We start from the raw sequence: 24,600 nt of genomic DNA, 5'->3' as shown, positions 1-24,600 counted from the left end.
CAATACAGTCTTTCTGTGACATAAAACCTACATTTTATGCGGTCAGTCACTGCAGTATTACTTCCAAACCATGGGGTGGCGCTTTCAAGAACAGATACAATTCACTACCATGGTGCACAGAAGAAGAAATTCGTCGCATTCCAAAATGACGGACCCGACAACATCTCCAGAGGACCAGTGGAAAGTGAGTAACTGCTATCAGAAACCTCTTTTTTGGTTTCAAATGACTCATGTATTAGGCGTATGGCAGCACTGGCAAATGGCAAAAGCTGTGCTGTCTTAAAGTTGAAGCTTTAGTAAAGTGCAGTGAGTACACGGTTTGTTAGCTCCGTGGCTAACTAACGTTAGCTTCTGAGGTTAGGTTTTGATAACGTTAGAAAGCTGTATTGGTTAGCTAACCAATTGCCTACTTATGTAAACAAATCAGCCATTGTTCCCCCTATGGTGTATACAACATGTCTTCACCTACACACGCAAAGTTAAATAAAAGAAAAAAGGTCAGAGTAGCTGCTTCTTTCTTGCAAATCTACAGTGCAGCATCGGTGTTTGTGAAGCTCACATTACCTTGTCTGATAGGCTACTATATACTATATATAATTAATTACCAGACCACAGAAATTGAAATTGTCTTCATTCCACCGACTCCTTAATATGGAGTCTGTGGAAATAAAATAAAGAAAATAAATAATTAATAATAATTAACATGTGTTCAGGGACCCCATTTTAAAAAATATGTCTCTAAAATAAATCGGGTACAGTAATTTTACAGTACGTAAGTAAACATGTATTAGGATCTATTGTTTAAACTTAACATATATTCATTTTTTCCCCTCCTGAGCTTTTGAGGTCTTTGGAAACCACAAATTAGACAGCTGTGCCCTACATCAAACAATAGTTCTGTGATGAAGGCTTATTTTCTACAGCTTTTTACCCACCTGTTTTCCTGAATTGGACAAATCAGGGCAATGCTCAGTGGGGGCTTAACTGGCTGGCTATTGCTCTTTTGTCAAACAAATGTAGGGCAGCACAGCATTTTCCCTTGCCATTAGCTTCACAGCCTGTTATTTTTTTGCCTTTTTCTATCTTCTGCTCTCTCATGATGGCTCGGCAGACATCCGATGGTGCTTTCAGCGATGGTGGCTTTGACAACAGTGAGTATTCAGTCAGTTCTTGTGTTGTACTTCATCACCAGTGTAATCTGATCTCTCATATGATTCCGATTATAGATGTATATCAAAATATGTTTTGATTTTGTTGTGAGTTATGTTTGATCACTGCTGTCTTGTTGTCTAGGTTATATTTCTGAAGCAATTAGAAAGGGTACTGTAGTGTCCCGGGCCAACAGTATCGGCTCAACAAGTGCCTCTTCAGTGCCAAATACAGGTACTGGGTTTGAATGTTGTATATTTATGTGATAGTTTGATACTAGTAATGTAATTGTAGTGTAGGTTAATTGTTTACTTGTTTGGTTGTTGTAGCCTGAGCCAGTCAGATATTTTAAAAAAAAGTTTTATTTTTGTTTATTTAGTGTAAAAGCAAAATACAATGAGACATAGAGACAGCTTTGCTTATATTTCTCCAGGCTTTGTACAAAAGGAAAAATCTCTCTTGCTTGTGATTAATAAAAAAATATATTATTATTATTATATATTATTATATATATTAAGCTTAGCTCTAAAGCTTTTATTTTTATTTATTCCAGAAGTTAGAAAATGTATGTGTTACAGTAACAAAACAGTAAACATGGCCCTTAAATATGTCTTAAAAAACAAGAACACAGTTTGAATAAATATAAATAAAGATCTAAATATTTTTTGTATTGCTATTACAGCAGTTAATTTTCATATGTATTTTACTCTTATTTTGCTGTACAATGTTTTGTGACTGCTTTATACATAAAATTGTCTTACTTCCCAAACACAGGGATTGCTGTGTGAGGTAGAAAAGATTTCTTGTATCAGTTAATGTTTAATTATGGAAACATGTGTTTTGTATTTTACAATATTTTCTTAAATTCTTTGAGGGTTTTATGAGATGTTAAATAATAAATTACTTTGTAAATTAAGTGCATCACAGTAATTCATACTGATGAAAAACAATGAGTGTTGCCTATATGTGTGAAATGAGTGCCAACACAGGAATAACTCCAGGGTTAATAATCTTGTACAGTTATGAATCGATTTGATCAACTTTTTAAAAATAGCTACCTCAGCATTTTGTAAGTTGGCTAACAAAAACACTGCTAATATCATGGTTCAGATTTTTATTTGTTCATTAATGAGTATTAATCTATTCCCACATAGATGATGAAGACAGCGACTACAGGCATGAAACATCATATAAGGACTCGTATAAAGATCGTCGGAGACAAGCACACACACAAGCTGAGCAGAAGCGTAGAGATGCTATTAAAGTAAGGACTCATATCTTGAAATTTGGAGATTTGCTTTAACTTTTTTCAGTAGTTACTAGTTGCTCTCATTAACATTAGAAAGGATATGATGACCTCCAGTCAATCGTTCCAACCTGCCAGCAGCAGTCTGAATTTGCGGTGGGAGCACAGAAGATCAGCAAGGCTACTATTCTGCAAAAAAGTAAGATGTGGTCAAACATAACCTTTGTTAACATTTGGACAAACTTGGACTGCCTCTGCTGAGTAACCTTGACTTCAGATTTAGTTGGAGATAATCTATATATTAATTAATACATCTGACATCTTGATAAGAAAAGAGCAATTTTCTATCCTAGTTTATGTTTATGTGCTATGGAAAACAATAGAGTGCTTTGCACTGAACTTGTTTTGTATGGTGCTAGCTTTTCACAGTTACATCTCACTTGGCCAGATTTAACAATAAAAAGAGACGATAGACTAAGTTCAAGGAAGAACAGATATTTCCTGTCTTGCAGGGGCTCCTTTACCCAACAAAAGGGGAAGTAACAGTACCAACACCCTCATTATAAAGGTTAACTTTCAACAGTGTACCTAAAACTTGTGTATAAGGCAGAAATCCCCGACTGACAATTTCTTGGTTGTGTTTTTTTTTTTTTTAGCAATTGACTACATCCATTTCCTTCACAAAGAAAAGAAGAAGCAAGAGGAGGAAGTTTCTGTCCTAAGAAAAGAAGTGATGGCGCTTAAGATTATGAAAACGTGAGTGGTTTAAAATTCATGAGCCAAACTGCTTTTTCCACATTGTGTACTTCACAGGCCTTCTCTTTTTGGCGATCTGAGACTTCCCTAAATCCTCTCAACATACCTGCACTGTGTGCAAGTCACATCTTTTCTCCATCCAGACCGATGGAAAGACAGATTGTAAAAAGAATGCTGGTCTGGGGCAAAGAAAGAAAACTATGGAGTAGGGAATGCATCGATGTGTGCTTTTATCCATGTTCTCAAAAGAATGACTCAAATTCATTGTTTATGAAACTATATTAACCCCACCCCCCTCCCTCCCTTTTTTTTTAATGTTTTAATAGGAACTATGAGCACATAGTGAAGGCTCACCAGAACAACCCACAGCAGGGAGAGGATCAGGTGTCGGACCAGGTCAAGTTCAACATCTTTCAGAGCATCATGGACTCCCTGTTTCAATCTTTCAGCAACTCTGTTTCAGTGAGCAGCTTCCAAGAACTTTCGGCCTGTGTTTTCAGTTGGATTGAGGAACACTGCAAGCCACAGGTAAGGAGTATGTTTAAAAAACCCATGAGAACTTTATTATTTTGTGTTTATGTTGAGATATTTATAGTTTGTTTTCTGCTCATGTTCTTTCCTAGACGCTGCGGGAGTTTGTTGTTGGAGTGCTGCGGCAGCTCAACGGTCAGCTTTACTGACTCCACCTGGCCTCTGATTAACTCCCAAAAATTGACTTTTTGAGCTTACTCTGGCCTCTAAGAGTAAAAAAAAAATGTTGATCAGCCGCAAGCTATGCCACAGTATTTACACTCACTTTGACTTATTAGTGACTCCCTGGCTGCAATTTGATTACCTCATCACATGTGGCAGAGGTGAAAGGTGGCATTGGAATGAGCAGATATAAGTTTAATGCAAATCACTTTAAGCTTTGAAATGTACATACATGTTTAACTGAGTGTATTTCAGGATCTTCTGATTGTTATTTGATTTGGGAAGTCACTGAAAGTGCAGTTTTCAATGTGTGGCGGGCAAAATATTGTGTTTAACTAATGGTAATCACCATCTGCAGTAGCCATAGTTGCCCACACTGAGATGAAAAACATAAGGAAGGGAGATTAGGTCTTAATAGCGAGAACTCTTCTTACAGATTGAGTGAACTGACGGTAAAGTTTATGGTGCATTTTAAAATAATCAACAGAGAGAAAAGAGGGGGGAGGGAACTCATGAGCCAACACGTTCCCCTCTGTCACATCAAGCATGACTTTGTAGCTTAATGCTGAACCAAAGGAGCTGTTTCAGCTTCAGTGGACGAACACTGAGCCACTCCTCAGCTGTAGCAGATAATGGAAACTACTGCAGAGTAACAATCATTGCTAAGTGTTATCAGGAAAATGCTATATGAGATCTCAACAATTTATCACTGGGATTTGGCTTGTAATCCGATACATTTTGAGATGTACATAAATGGAGCTGTGACAAGCTGACAAAGTGCTGAAATGTCAAATTATTGTATGTATAAATTTAAATCTCTTTACACTGTGCCATTTAAAATTTTATAGTTGGCGTATTTCAATTCAATTTGGCTTCAATGGCAGGAAAAGTAATGAGTATTCTGTCTCATAATTGAGCTACATCACACTATGAAGCAATGTGTGTGGTGATCTTTCTGCAATTTTCAGATTTTCCTTTAATCAAAAAGCTTAAAATTTCAGCTTCAGTTGGTCCAATTCCAGCAGAATGAACATTGTTTACTTTTGTGGCTAAGATGCAGTTCATGCCATGCTGTGTATCAGCCAGAACCTGCTTTTTTTTCACACCAAAAACTGTCCCTTTGAACTGCACCAGCCAAGTTCATGCTGTGTGTTGAGATTTACAACTGCTGTGTGCTGAATTATAATGAGTGAATTTCAAGTAGGTGACAGCTCATTTTAAAGGTTTTTTGTTGTTTCTATAAACATCCTTTCCTGTGTTAGCTGTATTCATGGAAATGTTTTTTTGTTTTTGTAACTGGCTTAAGTTGTTTCAAGTGTATTAATAATTCTGTTATACAAACCATGTACACTCAGTGGCCACTTTTAGTTACACCCCCCCCCCCCCCTGTAAAATCCAGTCTGAGCCTTAAATTCTGCTTTATAAAGTTTTTTTCTTTCTTTAAATGTACACCAACAAATGGGTGTCATCTATGCATTAATGTACAGCTCTTTTAGTGTTGTAGTTTGCTGTGGTGTTGAATGTTGACATTTTTAATTGACAATCCAAGGAGGTTGAATATTTAAAATAGGTTTTAAATCTGTACCTCTGAGAGAACACTATGAATTTGATTGTATTCAATTTCATAGGTTTGCCTAATAAAGTGGCCACTGAGGGGTTTTTTTGTCATTTAAATTATGTGGAAATAATAACAGGTAAAATCATAAAGCTAGGCAGTGGTTCCCAACTGTGCAGCTAATGTAACTTATTTTATTTATGCTTCACAAGAATTAAACTAAAACAATTGTGGCGCTTCAGCATCAGAATTTATGATCTTGAACATTTAATAAGCAGAAAACAGTACAACTGTAATTCAAAAATATAGATATATACATTATACATTTTAATTTATGCTTTCAGAAAATAAAAGCAAGATGGAGTTGAACACGAACAACAATGTATAGATTTTAAACATTTAAATAAAGCCTTGTCATTTTCACTGGAAAGCTCAGGATTGGTTAAATCGGTTTAAAAGGGAAAATTTAAACCAGCGTTGCCTTTGAGGTGAAGAGCATGACTGTGTTGTCAATTGATGTGGAAGTCTTAAGAGTTTCACAAGCAACAAAGCATTTTTTTTTTTTTTTTATAAAATCATACTTTCAGTTATGAACTTTTTTTCAATTAAAGCATTTATTAAAGTTGAACTATTTATTCAAAAAAAGGGGCCATAAATAAAGTATTCTCTGGGCTTCTGATTGCTTTCCTGTGTAATCCATTTGCTTAGATTAGTGGCAAGGTGACTGTAAAATAACTTTCTTGTTCAAGTATTTGGAGGAACTACTTTACAGTCCTCATCAGTCTCCACTCCAACTTCTTCCTGTGAAGAAGCAGAATATTGCAGGTAATAGCAAGAACTTTGTCTGTGAAGGTTCTCAGTCATCCAGGTCATCGTAGTCAAAGGAGCTTGCAAAGAAAAGCGTCTGGACTTCTTTAAGTTGAAGATGTTTCACTTCTCATCCGAGAAGCTTCTTCAGTTCTAAGGTCAAATGGTGGAGAGTCCCAGATATAAACCTAGTGGGAGTGTCCCCCCACAGAGGGACAAAAGGACCCCCTGATGATCCTCTAATCGCCTGAGCCAAGGTGTGAAACTGGGTGTGGGTCCCAATCAGCCACACCCAGTTTCACATCACCCAGTCCAGACGCTTTTCTTTGCAAGCTCCTTTGACAGCAAGAACTTTATTTCATTCTTAAAAAGGATTTTTTTTGTGTGTCTTAAACTCACCAGGAACTCCTTTTTGCTCTTTGGATAACCCTCGAGGATTGCATTTGTCATGTCTGAAGCCTAACACAAACAAGGTGCCAAACACTTTAATAACATATCCATATGCAGTTTCACTCACACTAATGAAAGGGATTGTACTGCACTTTTTAAATACATGGCATGCAATACGAAACATATGAGCTATGAATACAAAAAGGAACTTAAGTGAAAAAGATTACCAGTCTCTTCCTCTTTTTCCACTCTTTAACGTAGAGATCTCGTTCTTTATAAACCTGCAAATTAAAAACAACAATAATATATATAAGCAGCTGGATAGCGTAGTGGTAAGGTAACACACCTTTGGGGCAGGAGTGGCAAGTTCAATACCCAACATCCACATTGCAGGTCCAACGTTCGGAAGAAGGGACTGGTCTCACAGTTAGAGATTGATGAGGTACAAAAAATGCTACGGCAAGGGGGAGTCAGTACGACAGGTTGGGGGGAGATATCATTATCACCCCCACCAGAGATTGGGTACCAAGCCCCAAGTGCGCCAGAAAGAAAGATTGTTGAGTGCAAGAGATCATGGCAAGCTTGAAACCTGGATCCTCCGTTACCAAGACTACGTGAAGTACCCTGAGAGGCTCTACTAGATGATGTGAATGCAGCACTATGCCGCCACCATTACCATTACTGAGACTAACAAGCTGATCTACAGTGAAATGAGATGTTAAACAGCCACATGGGAGCAGTACCCTACTCTCTAGGAAAAAAACCCAGCCCCATCCAAGGTGTACTCTCAGATACCTTCTGAACAGTATATGCACAGCTGACTCATGAATCATTAAGATTTTTATATGACACTGTGGAAGACAGAGGACAACTGAAGGCTGTAGACCATAGGTGTCAAACTCTGGCCCGCGGGCCAAATGTCCGCGAAGCCATACCAAATTACTATTAGAGCTGGCCTACTGGTATTATACAGCTAATATATATATTGTTTAGTTTTAAACTTTGCTTGTTCCATATTCAGTTTTCCAGCAAAAATTATTTGAGTCCATAAGAAAAGATTCATTCTTATATCTGGAGGAAGATTTTTTTTTCAATAAATATTAATTTTGGCCCACTGTGTATTTGAGTTTGACACCCCTGCCATAAGTCATTGTTGATTTTGTCTTCACTCTACATCCCCTGCCAAGCTGCACCTGTGATTCTGCGGCTGCTCGCCGATGAGCTGACAGATAAGATCTTTTCTTATCCTCTGCATCCTTACCCTATCACCTCTGCCTCCCACAGGGCGCCAGCCTGCCCTGTTGAAACACTATTTTTTTTTCAGTGTTTCAACTGAAAAAATAGAATGCCATTGATCAAAAATAGAATTCCTTTGATCCAAAGTAGAATGCCTTTGATCCCTTGTGATGTCATCATCTTGCTGAGAGAGAAAACCCTTAAATAGGAGCTTTGCTCTGTTAAACTTTGCTGCTCAACGGACCTTGACCTGACAGTAAGCAAACCCTTTTGGAGAGTTTTGAGAGAATTTCGCGTTACTTAGCAATTCACTGACACATTTCACCATGTCAGCTAACCCATCCTTCCGCTCAAATGAGCTTGGAATAGTTAAAGGGAGCATTTTGGGAAACCACTACAAGGTAGAGGCTTTCCTTGGAGAAGGGGGCTTTGGTATTGTAGCCAAATGCCGTGATACCATGACCAACCGAGCTGTGGCTATTAAGGTCAACAAGAGCGACCCTGATATTCTGCAACAGGCAAAACTGGAAATTTTCATCCTGGAGCAGCTGAGAAGGTTGGATCCAGATGCCGCCAACATTGTTAAATGGAACGGCTTTTTCCACGACGGGGAGCGGGTTTGCTTAAAGTTCGAACTCCTTGATCAATGCCTGTGGGACTATATAGGGGACCGGCAAAACCAGGGTCTCCCCATAAGCGAAGTCAGGCCAATTTTAGGTCAGCTCACAAATGCTCTGTCCCACCTGGGTTCTGTGGGAATAGTGCACGCTGACCTCAAACCTGGAAACATCATGGTTGTAAACCGCCATGAGTCTCCCATCAAAGTCAAACTTATAGACTTTGGCCTCACATGTCCTGCGTCTGCAGTGATGCCTGGTGACCGTGTGGGGACGGTTGGTTATAGTGCACCTGAAGTTATGCTTGGCCTTCCTTACAATGAAGCAAGTGACATGTGGTCTCTGGGGCTGGTAGCTGTGGAGCTTGGTACAGGGGTGCCACTCTACCCTGGAAATGAAGACTATGATGTTTTGAAATTCATCATAGAGACTCAGGGTCAGCCCCCAGATCATGTTCTAGACTCTGGTGTGTACACTGAAGACTATTTCATTGAAGACAACGACAACCAACAGCGCTGGACATTTAAGACTGACCAACAATTTCAGTACGACACAGGATATGAGTCCCAGGAGACAAGATACATAAAACTGACGCGTCTCGATGACCTCGAACAAGTAATGATGTTTAGAAGAGGACCTGAAAATGGCCAACGTTTGTTTGTAAGCTTAATTAAACAGATGTTGGCCTTGGATGCAAACCAGCGCATAACACCGTCGGAGGTTCTCCGGCATCCCTTTTTCAACCCTAAGAGTTCCCCTTGCATTGACATGAGTGCTGAAAGACCACAAAACCCTGTGGTCTTTCAGCACCCTTCAAACTTGAAATGCAAGAGATCAGAGAAAATCAACTGCAGTTTTCAAAACTCGGTTGAATTTTCTCAGCAAGTATTCGTCCACACGTCAGCCAGCCCATCCTTCAGCTCAGATGAGCTTGAAATAGCTAAAGGGAGCATTTTGGGAAACCACTACAAGGTAGAGGCTTTCCTCGGAGAAGGGGGCTTTGGTATTGTAGCCAAATGCCGTGATACCAAAACCAACCATGCTGTGGCTATTAAGGTGAACAAGAGCCGCCCTGATATTCTGCAACAGGCAAAAAAGGAAATTTTCATCCTGGAGCAGCTGCGAAGGTTGGATCCAGATGCCGCCAACATTGTTCAATGGAACGGCTTCTTCCTTGACAGAGAGCGGGTTTGCCTGAAATTTGAACTACTAGATCAATGCCTGTGGGACTACATACGGGACCCGAATAACCGGCGTCTCCCCATAAGCGAAGTCAGGCCAATTTTAGGTCAGCTCACAAATGCTCTGTCCCACCTGGGTTCTTTGGGAATAGTGCACGCTGACCTCAAACCTGGAAACATCATGGTTGTAAATCGCTATGAGTCTCCAGTCAACGTCAGACTTATAGACTTTGGCCTCGCATGTCCCGCGTCTGCAGTGATGCCTGGTGACCGTGTGGGGACAGTTGGTTATAGTGCACCTGAGGTTATGCTTGGCCTTCCTTATAACGAAGCATGTGACATGTGGTCTCTGGGGCTGGTGGCTGTTGAGCTTGTTACAGGGGTGCCACTCTACCCTGGAAAAAAATATTATGATGTTTTGAAATTCATCATAGAGACTCAGGGTCAGCCACCAGATCATGTTCTCGATCCTGGCGTGTACACTGAAGACTATTTCACAAAAGACAACTACAACTACAACCAACAACGCTGGACATTTAAGACCGCCCGACAATTTAAATATGAGACAGGATATGAATCTTTGGAGACAAGATACATAAAACTTAAACGTCTGGATGACCTCGAACAAATAATGATGTTTAGACGAGGACCAGAAGATGGCCAACACTTATTTGTCAGCCTAATTAAAGAGATGTTGGCCTTGGATGCACACCAGCGGATAACACCCTCTCAGGTTCTCCGGCATCCCTTTTTCAACCCTAGCCTCTCCAACAGGTTCCCAAGTATCAACATTGAAAAACCATACAGAGTCAATCTCCAGCATGGCATCTTCCACCCTGGACAAAAGTGATAAAAACACAAACTGGGGTTGGAAAAGGATATTAACAGCAAATTACACTGGAAATATTAATTAAGCTGCTCCAATAATTATCACTTTGGCTTTTTTTTTTTTTTTTTAATTTTCACTCCCCCCACCCCAACCAGTCACGGCAGATGACTGTCCCTTCCTGAGCCTGGTTCTGTCGAAGGTTTCTTCCTTTATAAAGGGAGTTTTTCCTTCCCACTGTCGCTAAATGCTTGCTCATAGGGAATCTTCTGATTGCTGGGGTGGCCAAAACTCTAGGGGAACTAGCAACACCTTACCATCACATCAGTCCTTTAATCCGACCTAAAACACCATGTTTACAGAAATAAATTCCATACAAATTGGAAATAAATTGTTGTTTTTGATTGTTTATAAATATATAGTGCTACCCTTCAGCCTCCTAGTAGACACACCTGTGTTATAAATGTGAAACTCCTCCGATTTTCAGAAAAGTTGACCTCTGACCTTGAAGTCAAGGTCACTGAGATTTAAGTTTCACAGAGATTTTCAGTAGATGCAACCATGGTATTGATTTGAAAAATCTACACAATCACAAACTTGGATGTCCACAGTGCCTCACCATATACCAAAGATTAAGAGGTGTTAAGATTAAGAGGTTTTCTAGGTTTTTATAAAGATTACAAAACACAAATAACAAAAATGTCAACGCTATTTTGATGTTGTCTAATGTAGTGCAAAAAAACAAAACAAACCCAAAATTTAATAAATAAAGTAAATAAGGTATATACTACATAGTATACAAAATTTTAGTGGTCCACAATGGGGTCAATGAACAGAATGAAGGAAGTAATTCTTTTATATGACAATGGTGTGAAAAAGCTTTTTCCTTTTTATTTGTGTTTGTCACACTTAAACATTTCAGATCACCAAACTTTTTTTTTCTTTTTTATGTAAAAAGAAAAATCCTTTAACTGTCCAGTTTTCCTGATGTTATGATGCTTCTACCACTGGTTTGTTATTAATAAATCAGACTTTGGCTGCTGCAGCAGAAAAAGACAAAGAGAAAATGTAATCACACAAATCAGAGGTGCAGATTTACACTTTACCTGAAACAGAGCAAAAGTGCTTTTTAAATAGGTTAATGAATATTAAGTAATATAGGCTAGATGTCTGGACATTACTAGTTTCATTTGGGCCTTCTGGGCCATTAGTCCTCTGGCTTATTGCCAGTTACCAGCCAAATAGCTTGTGTATTTTATTATCTTTGCGTGTTAAAGATTCTAGTTCTTATTCTGGTCAAACTGTGCTTCATTATTTGTTTACAGCACAGCTACAGTTTCAGGTGACTTCAAGTCAAAAGGATACTACATGTCAATGGCCAGCAGCCTGTATTCAGTTTGAATATTGCAGTAAATGTACCTGGATCTGTTTCTATTGGGTTGTGAATTTGGTCTCACTGTTACATCCAACTTTTAGAGTGGGATAAAGACAAAAAGAAACAAGAGAGAATGGATTTGTAGTTAGAAATCCAAAGTTGCTTCTGTTTTGTCCACACACATTGATGATGATTTCACATCACTAAGCATGTTATCAAATGTGGACAGAATGTTAGCAGAATCTTATAATTCTCATAAGATTCTGTTTTTGTGTCATTCAATACAATGTGTTTATGTGTGACATACTGATATGAATCATAGTATCTTATGAAATTCCAAAAATGGCTGCCAGGACAGCTGCCACCACACTGATGTGACACACTACAAATCAACTCTTTGATGCTCTGTGCTGAGTCTGCGCAATAACCTGCACTTAAACATTCATTTAATATCACATACACATATACACATACTGTCCCTCAAGAAGACACTGAGAAAAAAAAAAAACATTGAGACTGTAACTTTGCCATAAGTCATAGGTGTCAAACTCTGGCCCGCGAAGCCATACCAAATTACTATTAGAGCTAGCCTACTGGTATTATACAGCTAATATATATATTGTTTAGTATTAAGCTTTGCTTGTTCCATATTCAGTTTTCCAGCAAAACTTGAGTCCATAAGTAAAGATTCATTCTTACATCTGGAGGAAGATTTTTTTTTTCAATAAATATTAATGTTAGCCCGTGACTTTGTTCCAGTTTTGAATTTTGGCCCACTGTGTATTTGAGTTTGACACCCCTGCTGTAGACCATGGTACTCAAACAGGGAGAAGGGACAGTGAGATGGAGATTCATTGGCAAATGGGTGCGATGACATAGCTTAGTTCCGTAATTAAAAATTTACTGAAACGTGTGAATATGACAAATATGCAAAACAAATTAAAAAAAAAAAAAGGGGGGGAGGGGGAAATACTTTGTCACAGCATTTATAAATAAGAGAGGCCATAGGACAGATCCCTGGTGGATTCCTCACCTTGTCCTTCTCTTCTGGCGTGATGTGATTTGATGCCGACTTTATCTTCTCCAGTCGGGCTCTGTACCCAGAACACTCTGCTTTTAGCTCCTGGATCTCTGACACCATTTCCTCTGTTGTAAGGGAGCTGTTTAGCTCCTTCAGTTCTGTCATCACAGATTTCACACAAATTTACAGAACATCCCCTTTCAAACATATGCAGTAGAACAAAAACAACGTGTAGAGAAAAGAGAAGTGGGGACAAGCCTCATCGTAAACCGTTTACTGTATCAAACAGCCACATCTTGTGGCTTAACGGTGCGCAAAATCTGAGAAGATAGTGTCAGTGATTAGCAGAAAATTTCACCTGCATCTAGCTGCTTGCAGATCTGGGTGAGGGATTGCACCTCTTCACTGAGCTCTGAGATCTGATGGTCCATTGCCTTCAGGTCTGCATCGTTCACATCTTTGAACTGAGCCTGTGGGACAGATTGAGTTATTTCAGTTACTTATAAATTATATGTGCATAATATTCCAGACAAACAGACTAACCTGGTCAGCAAAATAAATCTTTTGCTTGCCATATATTTTCTCCTTTATCTTGCCTTCCAGGGCCAGCAGCTCCATGGCTTTGACCACTGCCTGTTGGAAGAAATGTGTAAAAAACACTTAGTTGTAGGCTATGAAAAACAGGTTAATTTTAGGCATCTAATTGTCTCACTGAATTTTTAAACTCACCGTTTTGCCCAGCCCATGTTGCTTTTGTAAATTAGAGAAGACATCCTGAGCGCTGTAGGGCCGGTTCTTCTCATTTAGGTAGGCAAGGATGACGCCCGCCCCTGTGAATGACAGCAGGACAAGTTTAACGTTTATCTAAACTTACCATAACATTACACTTAACTTATACTAGAAGTAGATTTTCATGGTTATGTTAATATCTAATAGTGTAATATCGCTGGCCACAATCATCATTCTAATCTATTTTAATATAAATATGATTCCCCTCCTTAAAACAAGTATATCGTTTGGAAAAGGGGAAGAAGAATAAAAACACGGAGCTCGTCTCAGCTAACGCTAGCTTGTAGCCGTTTGGCTAAACGTTTCCTTTTATCTATGACTTTTAACAATCGTCGTTTGCTCAGTGCAGGCGACTGACAAGCCATCTAACTTGTTATAGCCTAGAATATAAACTTTTTACCTACCGTTATCTTTTTTACTCATTTCCAACTACTCCACTTTAGCTTTCCAGATCCGAGTTTCGCGCAAAACGTACGTCACGGAAAAGATCGTTCATGCTAGCTGATGCAACACACCAGCACAAAACCCGTCTTCTGCCTTCGCGTTTGAGCGCCCCTCTGTTAATTCTGCCCCAAAAGTTATTAAGTATGACAGGTTGAAAGTATCTCAATGGTTCTTTTACTTAAATTATTTTACGTTTAGTAGAACTTTATCTCCTTCTTCATTCCATGTTGTTAGCGATATCCCTAAAAAAAAGTAGAGTGACACCTCTTTTAATTTGGCTGTTCTCAGAAGCAGTCAATTCAGTCCAAAACAAGATGTACCTAACCGGCCACTTCATTAGGTACACCTGTTCCCGAACGCAAATATTTATTCAGCTAATCACATAGCAACTCATACATAAAGACATGCGGACCTGGTCGAGATGACCTGCTGACGTTCAAACAAAGCATCACAATGAGGGAAAAAGGAGATTTGGATGACTTTGAACGTGGCATGGTTGTTGGTCTGAGAATCTTAGACACTGCTGACCTACTGGAATTTTCCCTCACAACCATATTTTGGGGTTTACTGAGAATGATCAGAAAAGAGTTGCTGCAGTTCTCTGGGTGAAATGTCTCATTAATGTCAGAGGAGAATGACCAGGGTGCAATAAGCAAGATATGCAGAAGAGCATCTCTAAATGTTGAACTTTGAAGAAAGATGGGCTACAGAAGAAAATCTTACTGGGTATCTCATCAAAATGAAAAGGTTAGAAAACGTTGCCTGGTCTGGTGGGTCTGAATTTCTGCTGTAACATTCAGATGGTAGGATCAGAATTTGATCTAAACATTAAAACAAATGTTGGTGCTGGTGGTGAAATCGTGTGTGGCATATTTTCTAGGCACAGTTTGGGCTGCTTAACCGTAGAACACTATCACTATAAATAGTAACACAATCACTACTGCCAGGTGATTTTTACCCATTATATAATAAGACCAACAAAAAGTATGTCATCAAAATATGACAACATGACAAACTAGTGTGGTCTTCTTTTATTTGCAACTATGCCATGTCTAACAAAATGAAAACAAACGTGTCACGGGGGGACCCTAAAATAATGCTCCAAAACAGAAAAATTAGGAATTCAAGAACAAAAAAATTCCTAAACAAAAAAAATAATGACACTGGAAAGCTGGTCTTTAGTCCACCCATTCCTGGGACATTTTAGACTTCTCTGGTAAAGGCACAGTCTCCTCGACGTGCTAAAATCTGCAGGAGAGAGAAATCATGTAAATGTATTTGCTCAGGTGAAAATCACCCAGCAAAAGTGTTCTAGGGTTATTGCTGAGCATTGTTTAAATGCCACAGCCAACCTGTGTATTGTTGGTGACCATGTCTATCACCTTATGACCACAATGGCAATGAGTAAACTGTACTTTAAATGGCCAACAGGACACGTTTGACATGTGACCAAATGTGACACAAAATGTTTTCATTATCCAAAGACTGCTTTAGAGAAATCAAATTCCCTTGCAGCTCTTTAAAGTCCACAGCTATGATGATCCATCTAAAACGGAATAAAACACAAATGTCAAATTAGGCCGTGACTGGTTTTCTAGTTGTTTCAGAGCTTTTCGGTATTAAATGAAGTACATCTGAATTGCCTTAAGAACACTTTTGATAAACAGAGAGACAATTAATTGCAAACATTTTATTTAATATGATTTGCACATCAAAACATATCAAAACCAGTTACACAGAAGGAAATACACTACTATGCACATTACATTACAAACAGCCTACAAATCCCTCATGATGAGGACTTCTCATAGAACAGCCTACAGAAACATTCTTGTTAACTGATATGGTCAAACCAAGTCCAACTAATTTAGTAACATTTATTTTCTGCAATTTCCCATCAGTTTACATTGTTCTATTTAAATTCTGAATCCAGCAGATTTTTTTTCATATTGTGCTAAAATTGCAGGCTATGATTTTCTTCTCAAAATAACACAATTGAAAACAGTGATGTTTTTTTTCCTCTATTAAACAACCAGCATTTTAACTTTTCATATGTGCATTTCAGTAAATCTCACTTGTGGCTCATGGAAATTTCAAGTGCCATTTCCAGTCTAAAACGCTATACGGACATGGTTTGTCCATGTATAGGAAATCAGGCCGACCAGCAAAAGCCACTATAAAATAACACTTAAAAAAGATATGAGGTTAACTTCCTATCCAAACTTGATGTAAACAAGGTCGCCTATTAAGATTGTAAAAGAGCCTTGAGAATATAATTTTCTCTCTTTAAAAAAAAAAAAAAAAAAAAAGTCAGTTTGAAGGTCAACCAGATAGAATACAAGAGTGGTAAGACATAAAGAGACTATTTTAATTTTTTCTTTAAAAAACAAAACGAAAACAAACAAAAAACTGAATCGCAAACAAACCCGAGGGCTCATTCCAGGCATTTAACATGCACACAAGGTAATTGAGCCATTTTAAAGGGCAAGAAAATGGAAAATAAAATCAGAAACTACTCACAAGCAAAAAAGAAGCATGTTCTGATGTGAGGAAAAAATTCATTAACACAAATGTAACAATGAGCTACTCTGGGCCACATAAGACTACTGTGACAAAATAAACTTTGAATGCGGTCCTGTTAGTCAAGAGAAAAGGAAAATAGAAAATGTTGAACTTTATCCAGATATCATTCACCTTCATTGAAGAACATAATCACTGACTAAATATGCAACTGCTGTCAAGTGTTTAAATTGTCTAAATGATTCTCTAAATGAATTCAATGGTGCACCATCAAATTAATCCTCTTCCATCAGATCGTGTTAAAGACAGCTGAGTATCAACATGAACATGAGCTACTACTTATTGAAGGGCTGATACATCCAAATACTGCAATGCCTAAATAAGCTTTTATATAAAAGGCTGTTGCACAATATCAGTACTAAAACATGGCTCAGCTCAACCAAGAGGAATGTCACATTTGGTCCTGTGTTAATAGCCCTGTATGTCTAGACCTCGGTGTAGAAAAGATCTGATGGCCTCTGGGTTTCATTTGAAGTCAACAAGTACTTGTACCTTGTAACTGAGTGGTGTGTAAAGTTACAAGACTGCAAAAAGGCTCAATAATGCTGGTATATTTAATGTTTGAATGTGTTTTATGTATGTTATTGTGTTATCTATTGCTCAGCCTACGAAGTAAAAGTTTTCTGGATGATCACGTTCAAACTACAGCAAAGAGAGTCTGAAAAGATAGAAAATATGAAATACTTCACAGTGATAAACTGATGCTAATCAGGAGCAGGGGTGCTGGAACCTAAAATCATCTCCCACACACATTCTCATACTTTATCAACATGCATTCAAGCTGTGCACACACAGACACACACACACCTTACTGTGGTTTACCAAGCAGGCTAGACAAAAAGTTAGACCCCTGGCTCTCTCCCCGTCTAGAACCTGCACCTTCACCGAAGGGATCCAGCTGGTTTAGTTCAGACTGATCCAGCATCTCAAAGTCTTCTCCATCCAAGTCCGTGTCTAGCTCAGAGCTGGACTGCTTGCGATAGCTTCGGTGGGCCCCGGCCCTGGGGGGACCTTCTCTGCGTTGGGCAGCAGGAGGCCGAGGTTGCAGCGCCCCGGCTATTGCTGCCTGGATCATGTTGCTGGCAATGACTCCAGCCAAGTCTCCAGTGATATTAGAGGCAGGTGGCAGGCTGCTAAGAGAAAGTTCAGCATCTAGATCCTCTTGGTCTGAGTCAAGATGAGATTCCACATCCAGCACTGAAGCCCGGTGACTAGCTAGCCCAGACAGACCCAGGCTAGGCAGTCCAATGCTTGTGTCATCATCATCATCCATCAGAGTGGCATCAGGGTTTATGGAGGGGAAGTCTGGGAGGTCCTGGGCAAAGGATTCTTCAGCATCACTATGCCTGTCAAAATCTAGCCGGAATACAGACAGGGAGAAGATCAGAAGCATGAACTAACCAAAAATGGAGATGGAAATGGAGGTAAAAAATTTGTCTTTTTTTGCATACATACCCTCAGAGCCTTCAGTCAGTGGGGTCTGGCCACGTGACAGGTTAAATGTTCCATTGTCAGTATAAGAAACCTCAGCATCAGAATGCTCGGAGTCGGTCAGTGCAAGCTCCTTCGCAACAACAGCATCATCAAACTAGGAGGCAAAATGAAATGGTTTAGGTTGTGCTGTTGTGCATTTTTTTAAGATGACAGTCAAGCTGGTAACTCCGACTCTGACATAAACAGAGAAACATTCTTAGTTTGACTCTCTGCTTGTTTCTCATCCTTTTACCGTCTGCAGGCTTTGCCACAAACACACATTAAGACAAAAATAAACAGGCACATTTTGTGACGTTCCTAACCACAACAGGAAATGGTGCTGACGTGCTGCTGTAGCTAACAGTGTGCTGAAGAAGCAATAGGCGCAGTGAATGTTTCATCTTTCGTTTCATTTTATTACCTTGTAACCAACACTGTTGACTAACAACAACTCATGTTCAATTAAAGAAAAAAAAAACCTGGACAGACTTTAAATTTTAATTTATAGAATTTTAAAGACTAACATTTTTTCACAAATTCACATTACTCATTATGAACACTTTAAATATAAAAGTTTACTTCTGGTTTAGGAAGCATTTTGTGTATGTTGACATAATTACTAGATCACAATATGAACAAAAACTATATTTGAAGACAAATTTCAGGTATGTCCCCCCCGACTTTAAACAATAGAAAGGCAGACACAGTGAGTAACAGTTTGATTAAAATATTAAGAGCCTTAGAAGTGAAACAGCAACAGCCTTACTGTTGGGCAAAAAGCAGCCAACTCCTCCTCACTGTCACTGGCTTCACCCGAGGTTGCACCATGTAGAGGTCTTCGTAGGACTGCAGAGTGGAGTGACCAAGACAACAAATAATTACTGAGTCCAGCTTATTTTAACTGTAGTAGTTAAATACACAGTGTGCAGGACAACCAGTTTTAGAAATGCTATAATGGTTTGTAAAATTAGAACTGATTAACAGATTAATCAACAAACAAAGGAAAAAAAACACTTTACATCACTATCTCTACTCTGATATTTGCACTTTGGTCTCATTTACTGGAGTGGAAATTGTCTTAACAACAGTTTCATCTCAAAAGAATAAATTTACATAAAATCCAGCTGATTTGTTAGCTGCCAATTCTAGTAAAAATATACAAGATACAATTTGGTTTACAACTTACACTGATTGTCAATGGGCTTTGACATCATGTATCCACGAATGCTGAAGTCCAGCCGCTGCAGGACTGGCTCCAGCTTGATGCCAAGATGCTGGAAAACCTTGTGATAGGCTGCCAGAGGAGTCAGGAGAGTAGCTAACACTAGAGGAGGGGCAGAGAGAATACTAGTTAAGATAGAGAAGAGGGACATTTCTATTAAAGTGCAGTATTTCACTACAGAAAGATAGCCTGTTGACTTTTTTTTGTGATAAAGAAAAACTGAGGGACAGGGAATAGAGGATTAATATGCAGAGTACAAGCTGATGTTTGGATTGTTTCAGACGTCAGATGTCCTCCTTGCCCAGCTTTGCAGCCTACTGGTTGAAGGTTAGGAGATTAGCTTGGTCTCTGTCTGACCTCCTTAGCTTTCTGCCTGGCTCTTTCACTCCTGCCTGGTCTGCCTCATCCACATTTTAATCACCTCACAGATCAGTCCCCGGTACTGAGCCCCCACAGATCTGGTTTCCCCACCCATGCACTTTTAATTAGACTAGTCAGGCAGAGTTTCTTTGCCAACATAGTTCTGTGAAGAGGCGTGGGTTTTTAATTAGAACTGGATAAACTGCTCGGACTCACAAGCAGAGTAGGAGAGCACTAATCCAGGAATGTAGCGTCCAATGATAGCCAAACAGCTGAACACTCCACAGGTCAGGATGCAAAACTGTCACAGAAGAGCCGGAAAAACAAAAACAAAGAAACAAAAAACAAGCAAACAAACAAAAAACACACACACAAACAGAAAATAGTCAACAACACCATATCGTGTTGCCCATGGTGCACTTATTCACAGCTACAGTCACACTAGGGAAAACAGGAGACCGTATCACGACCAAAAGGATTCCAACCCCGTGCAATGAACATGTGGAATCTCTTCGAAATGGTAACTTTAAAGATGGCGAGCAGGACAATGACAAATCACAGTCAGTTGCAGTCTTTAAAGTGACAATGATAAAACAGCAATAACTGTGATTTAACTGGACAAAGATCAGTAACTCTGATATTATACAGGAATATAACAAGAAAACAACCAGCTGACTAGAACGATCTATTGCAAAGATAATCGTCACATTTAAGTTGTGTCCATCGTTACAGACCAACTCCAACTGTTTGTGTTTACAAATTAGGCATCAATTTTCTTCAAGCCTCTGCCAATCTGTCTGAGCGACTCCAATAAGTCCAACTTGGACTGTGACTGGGTGTTGCCTCCCAACAGGTTGCCTTGTGATCAAAAAATGGTCTCCCAGAGGTTGATGGTTGAATGTTCAAAGGTTGCATGCTCAACCACAAGTTGCTCGCCCAATGTGAAAAAATTCTGCGCAATCATTGGTCAACCGCCTATTTTTCCTCTAGTGTGACAGAGTTAATAAACCAGTGAAGGAAAAAAAAAAAATTAGAAAAGGATAATAGGTAAATCAAACAGGGATAACTTAAAAATCATACAATAGGTGTTGTGATACAGAATGAAGTCATTGTGTTATTGTGTGTAGCTCTCACTGTGCCAGGATTTTGACGCTTGTACTGCACAATACTGGATTTGAGAACCACTCCACTGACCCAGGCCTCAGCAATATGGTGGCACAATTCAGGCACACTGAGGGTGCCAGGATGCACCAGACCCCAGCTAGACAGGGACACAATCATTTAACTCCTTACTCCTTAATCAACTCCTTATCATTCAACTAATGCTGCAATATGAGAAAAAAAAAAATAATAAAAAAAACAAACAACTGTGGCTACAAACCTCTCATTTTCTGATTCATCCAGCTTTCTGACTGTAAAGGGAGAGAACATTCATTACTTTAAGAGACATTAAATATCACTGTGTAACATTATGTATACATTATTTAGACATTTGCTTGGCTTTCATCTACAGTGTCTTCGGGATTTTAAAAACCACTGCCAAAGATGAACCGTTTCATGACTAATACAGATCCCTTTCAAAGTCCAGAGGGCAAGGCTGCTGACTCATGTCATATTTATTCTAGGAACAAATGTATATTTGCTACAGCCACAGTACATTAGGGATTGGATTGGCTGCATTTTGCACAATCTATGACATTCCAGAAGCAGAAAAAAAGGAAAATGCAGAACATGATGTATTCTCTTAAATATACAAATATACATTGAGTCAAAATTTAGCACCTCTAATCTCTGGCCAGATCTTATTTCTCCAGGTATCTAGACAGACGAGTATAACCATGCCAGATGCCAACAGGAATATCAGGCGCAGTGAGGTCAGAGCGAAGAACCTGGCAGGGGATAAACCACAGAAAACACATGAACACAGTGAATCTATTTCTTGCTTTCCCAGGCATAAACAATCACAGAGCAATGTAATTAAAAAGTTAATGCAAAATTAATTAAACCGCAAGACAGTCTGAGCAAATTCCATTTATTATTGTCAAAGTAAGAATAAGAAAGAAAGCCCACCCTCTGGTGTCTTACACAAATTTATTTTAAACAAGAAGGTTGGCAGTAAGTAGAGTATTTGACCGTTTTTGTTTTGTTTTGTTTTTTTATTTTTAACTCCACACACTACTGTAATATCAATTATATCAATAAACATTTAGATGATATTAATCCAACAGACTAACAGATGTTCATATTGTAAAAAATGTGGTCTACATAAGGTTTCACGGTTTTTTCCATCTTCCTGTCTTGCACAGAGCCCTAACTAAATCCCAACTGCTGCTCCATTTTCAGATCACAAGACTCCAAAATGTAATGGGAACAACAATGCTGCAGGATTCTGCCAATCACCGGTTAGAGATTAACCTAACAAAGAATTTGCTGGCAGAACAAGGGGTGTCAGTATTTGGGTTAATGCTGTAATTAGAAGTGACAGTAACGAAAGCAATGTGAAAATGTTTATGGAAAGTTGGGTCACTGAAAAATGAAAAAACAACAAGTGTTCAACACTGAAAATGCAGCTCGTGGTTTCACGAGTTTGTCATTCGCCACCTGTATGCTGAAAATCAGGACAACCCTGTCCTACTGTGAGAGTGGCTGCCCTCGTTAATGTCTAACTTTCAGTCACTTTGGGGTTACGGCTGCATCACTCTGGGCTGAAAATGGCCTGCACCATTATGTGTGTGCAGAAGCAAAGATAAAGCTGATGCAGTGCAAACGTTCTGAAACGCTTGGTGGTCTAATCAAATTCAGGCTGAACGCCAGAACTCTGCAAACATGCCCACCAGTCAGGCTTTCTTTCCATGCGTCAGGTCAATGATCCTTCCTGTACATCTAGCAATACCCAGGTCAACTAAGTAAGCCAAAATTTGGCCCAGTGAAACACTCAAACATACTTACATATTCATATAGTGAAACAACTTCCCCTCTCATCCCCATGACACTAACTGTAGATTTGACCTTTACAGGCTCACTGGTAAAATTGGTAGAGATAATCCACAGCATTACACAGATTTCAAGATTAAAAGCAACAGTTAGGAGCATTAAAGTTGAGTGAAAAGTCCCTGCAGAGTGTGCATAAAAATAGTACCGCCACTCAGCCAGCTGCTTTATCTTGAACTGACAGGCAAAATATTTGCATTTGTATAAGAACCACCTGCTTCCAGTCACGCTGTCTTGCCTCTTGGTGTTGTCTGCATGTTGGCAACTGTGACACAGAGACACTGAGGAAACATAACTCACAAACTAACACAAGCTAAAACTTACCAGAACACAACGTTGATCACAATGTAGAGAAGGACACAATGAAAGGGTTTTTCCCAGACCAGGACAGACTGCAGGTAGGTCAGGACAGGCTCATAGGGCCCCAGCCTGGACTGGAGAGCAGCTTTGACAGCTCGTACTTGGCCATCTCTTTCGCTAGAGCATGAACGACTTCGAAGGCAGATATCAGCGCTCTGATTAGCAGAGCAATCCCCCACGTCTGCCCCTTGCATTGTTCCAGTGTGAGTCATCTCAGCGTCCTACTCCTGACAAAGTAAGCCTGTAAAATAAAGACTTAAGCTAAGTGGAACCATGTAAACAGCTTCATAAGGAGCAACACAGCGACGCTCCACTAACATTTATGCTAACGGATTTTTAAGATAAAAGCAAATGACGCCAGCCAAACCACTTTATTATGGTCTAACAACACACATTTGACTATATTAAAATAAAATATTTTATCAAAGCAAATGGATAAACGTTTCAAAAGCAGCTAACACTTACTATTTTGTCATTTTTTTTGCAGAAATGCGGCGCTCGATTCGGAGAACTTACAATATGGCGTCACCTGTTTTTCTGAGCCGTCAGCGGGCCAATCACAATACACTTTGGCCCTGCGTCATGAGGCATTCAGGTGCAGTAGGAACATCTTTGCTTATTTTGAGGCACTTCGTCGGCAAAGTTGAAAATGAAAGCGCTATTGCGACTGTAATTTTCCACACCAAAAACCTAACCCATTTTCGATTAAGCTGTCCACAACCACCCACTTCTTCCCTCTTTATTCATCATGATTTTAAGCCTATTAAAAATATCATCTCGTACAATTCATTACTTACAACCTATTAATGAAAATGGCTTGTTATGAAAAGAACATTACTTCCCTGTCTAAATTATCTAAATTTAACCGTATACCTGTTTATTTAGCTACTGTAATTTATCTCATAGACAGTGGGCTTACAGTTGAGCATTTTAAAACGTGTCTACACTGTCCCCTTGTGGTCACATTCTATAATGACATTGATGAATACAAACAAGGGGAACATTATTATTACAGATGGAAGCTGTACTAAAGAGTGTGCTGAGTACATTGAAGAGCTGATGAATAACGAAAATAACAGAGGGGGAGAGATGGAGGACAGTTACTGAATCAGGAGGGGCAGAGGATTAGTAAGGAGGAGGTAGCTATGAAGAGAATGAAGGGGATGAAGAGTGGAGAGGCAGTTGGCCAAGATTACATAAGTGTGGAGGTATGGAGATGTCTATGAGAGTGGAATTTTTTAACCAGATTGTTTAACACAATCTTAGAGAGTGGGATAATACCTGAGGAATGGAGAAGAAGTGTGTTGGTATACATTTTCAAGAACAATTGATAATATTCAAAGCTCTACTTAGGCGAAAAGCTGATAAGCCATACAATGAAGCTATGGGAAAGAGAAATTGAATAAAGGTGATGACCAGGAAGCTGCAGTCTAGCTTTAAAATGAGAAAGAACAATACAGATGCGATGTTCGCTTTCAGAGTCTTGATTGAGAAGTATATAGATGGTCAGAAAGAGTTGCATTGTGTAG

General features: G+C 39.2%; 3 protein-coding genes across 4 annotated transcripts; 1 reads left to right on the top strand and 2 right to left on the bottom strand.

The window, feature by feature from the left end:
- Window positions 1-55: 55 nt before the first annotated feature.
- On the top strand, window positions 56-5,959 carry mlx (MAX dimerization protein MLX). Its single transcript, XM_085157966.1, has 8 exons — window positions 56-184; window positions 1,112-1,151; window positions 1,294-1,383; window positions 2,304-2,413; window positions 2,492-2,594; window positions 3,052-3,151; window positions 3,478-3,679; window positions 3,775-5,959. The coding sequence occupies exons 1-8, from the start codon at window positions 71-73 to the stop codon at window positions 3,829-3,831; spliced, it is 816 nt and encodes a 271-aa protein (XP_085014092.1). The 5' UTR covers window positions 56-70; the 3' UTR covers window positions 3,832-5,959.
- Window positions 5,094-14,437, bottom strand: psmc3ip (PSMC3 interacting protein). The gene is made up of 8 exons (XM_085157967.1): window positions 14,046-14,437; window positions 13,582-13,682; window positions 13,396-13,485; window positions 13,211-13,322; window positions 12,865-13,010; window positions 6,824-6,877; window positions 6,606-6,665; window positions 5,094-6,200 (listed from the first exon to the last, which is right to left on the bottom strand). The coding sequence occupies exons 1-8, from the start codon at window positions 14,062-14,064 to the stop codon at window positions 6,144-6,146; spliced, it is 639 nt and encodes a 212-aa protein (XP_085014093.1). The 5' UTR covers window positions 14,065-14,437; the 3' UTR covers window positions 5,094-6,143.
- Window positions 14,438-15,760: 1,323 nt separating this feature from the next.
- retreg3 (reticulophagy regulator family member 3) lies at window positions 15,761-23,662 on the bottom strand. Of its 2 annotated transcripts, none has more exons than XM_085157962.1 (10): window positions 23,537-23,662; window positions 23,036-23,312; window positions 21,503-21,609; window positions 21,102-21,132; window positions 20,855-20,981; window positions 19,937-20,021; window positions 19,325-19,462; window positions 18,905-18,984; window positions 18,121-18,253; window positions 15,761-18,021 (listed from the first exon to the last, which is right to left on the bottom strand). In XM_085157962.1, exons 2-10 carry the CDS (start codon window positions 23,281-23,283, stop codon window positions 17,474-17,476), a joined length of 1,497 nt encoding a protein of 498 aa, XP_085014088.1. In that variant the 5' UTR covers window positions 23,284-23,312; window positions 23,537-23,662; the 3' UTR covers window positions 15,761-17,473. The 2 variants fall into 2 exon arrangements, with proteins under 2 accessions (XP_085014088.1, XP_085014089.1); XM_085157963.1 differs by having other exon boundaries at window positions 23,588-23,606.
- Window positions 23,663-24,600: the final 938 nt, after the last annotated feature.

Source organism: Neolamprologus multifasciatus, chromosome 4, assembly GCF_963576455.1.
Source record: "Neolamprologus multifasciatus chromosome 4, fNeoMul1.2, whole genome shotgun sequence".
Lineage (NCBI taxonomy): Eukaryota > Metazoa > Chordata > Actinopteri > Cichliformes > Cichlidae > Neolamprologus > Neolamprologus multifasciatus.
This window is presented reverse-complemented; position numbering and strand designations above follow the sequence as displayed.

What these genes read in the sequence shown, in the direction of transcription:
- mlx (XM_085157966.1), top strand. Translation starts at nt 71, where the DNA reads ATGGGGTGGCGCTTTCAAGAACAGATACAATTCACTACCATGGTGCAC. An exon ending in CTCCAGAGGACCAGTGGAAA is followed by an intron (nt 185 to 1,111) that starts GTGAGTAACTGC and finishes ATGGCTCGGCAG; the next exon opens with ACATCCGATGGTGCTTTCAG. An exon ending in CGATGGTGGCTTTGACAACA is followed by an intron (nt 1,152 to 1,293) that starts GTGAGTATTCAG and finishes CTTGTTGTCTAG; the next exon opens with GTTATATTTCTGAAGCAATT.
- psmc3ip (XM_085157967.1), bottom strand. An exon ending in CGCCAGAAGAGAAGGACAAG is followed by an intron (nt 6,878 to 12,864) that starts GTGAGGAATCCA and finishes TTTAATTTGCAG; the next exon opens with GTTTATAAAGAACGAGATCT. An exon ending in GGAAAAAGAGGAAGAGACTG is followed by an intron (nt 6,666 to 6,823) that starts GTAATCTTTTTC and finishes TGTTTGTGTTAG; the next exon opens with GCTTCAGACATGACAAATGC.
- retreg3 (XM_085157962.1), bottom strand. Translation starts at nt 23,283, where the DNA reads ATGACTCACACTGGAACAATGCAAGGGGCAGACGTGGGGGATTGCTCT. An exon ending in GTGATCAACGTTGTGTTCTG is followed by an intron (nt 21,610 to 23,035) that starts GTAAGTTTTAGC and finishes ATCCCCTGCCAG; the next exon opens with GTTCTTCGCTCTGACCTCAC. An exon ending in AAAGCCCATTGACAATCAGT is followed by an intron (nt 18,985 to 19,324) that starts GTAAGTTGTAAA and finishes TCCACTCTGCAG; the next exon opens with TCCTACGAAGACCTCTACAT.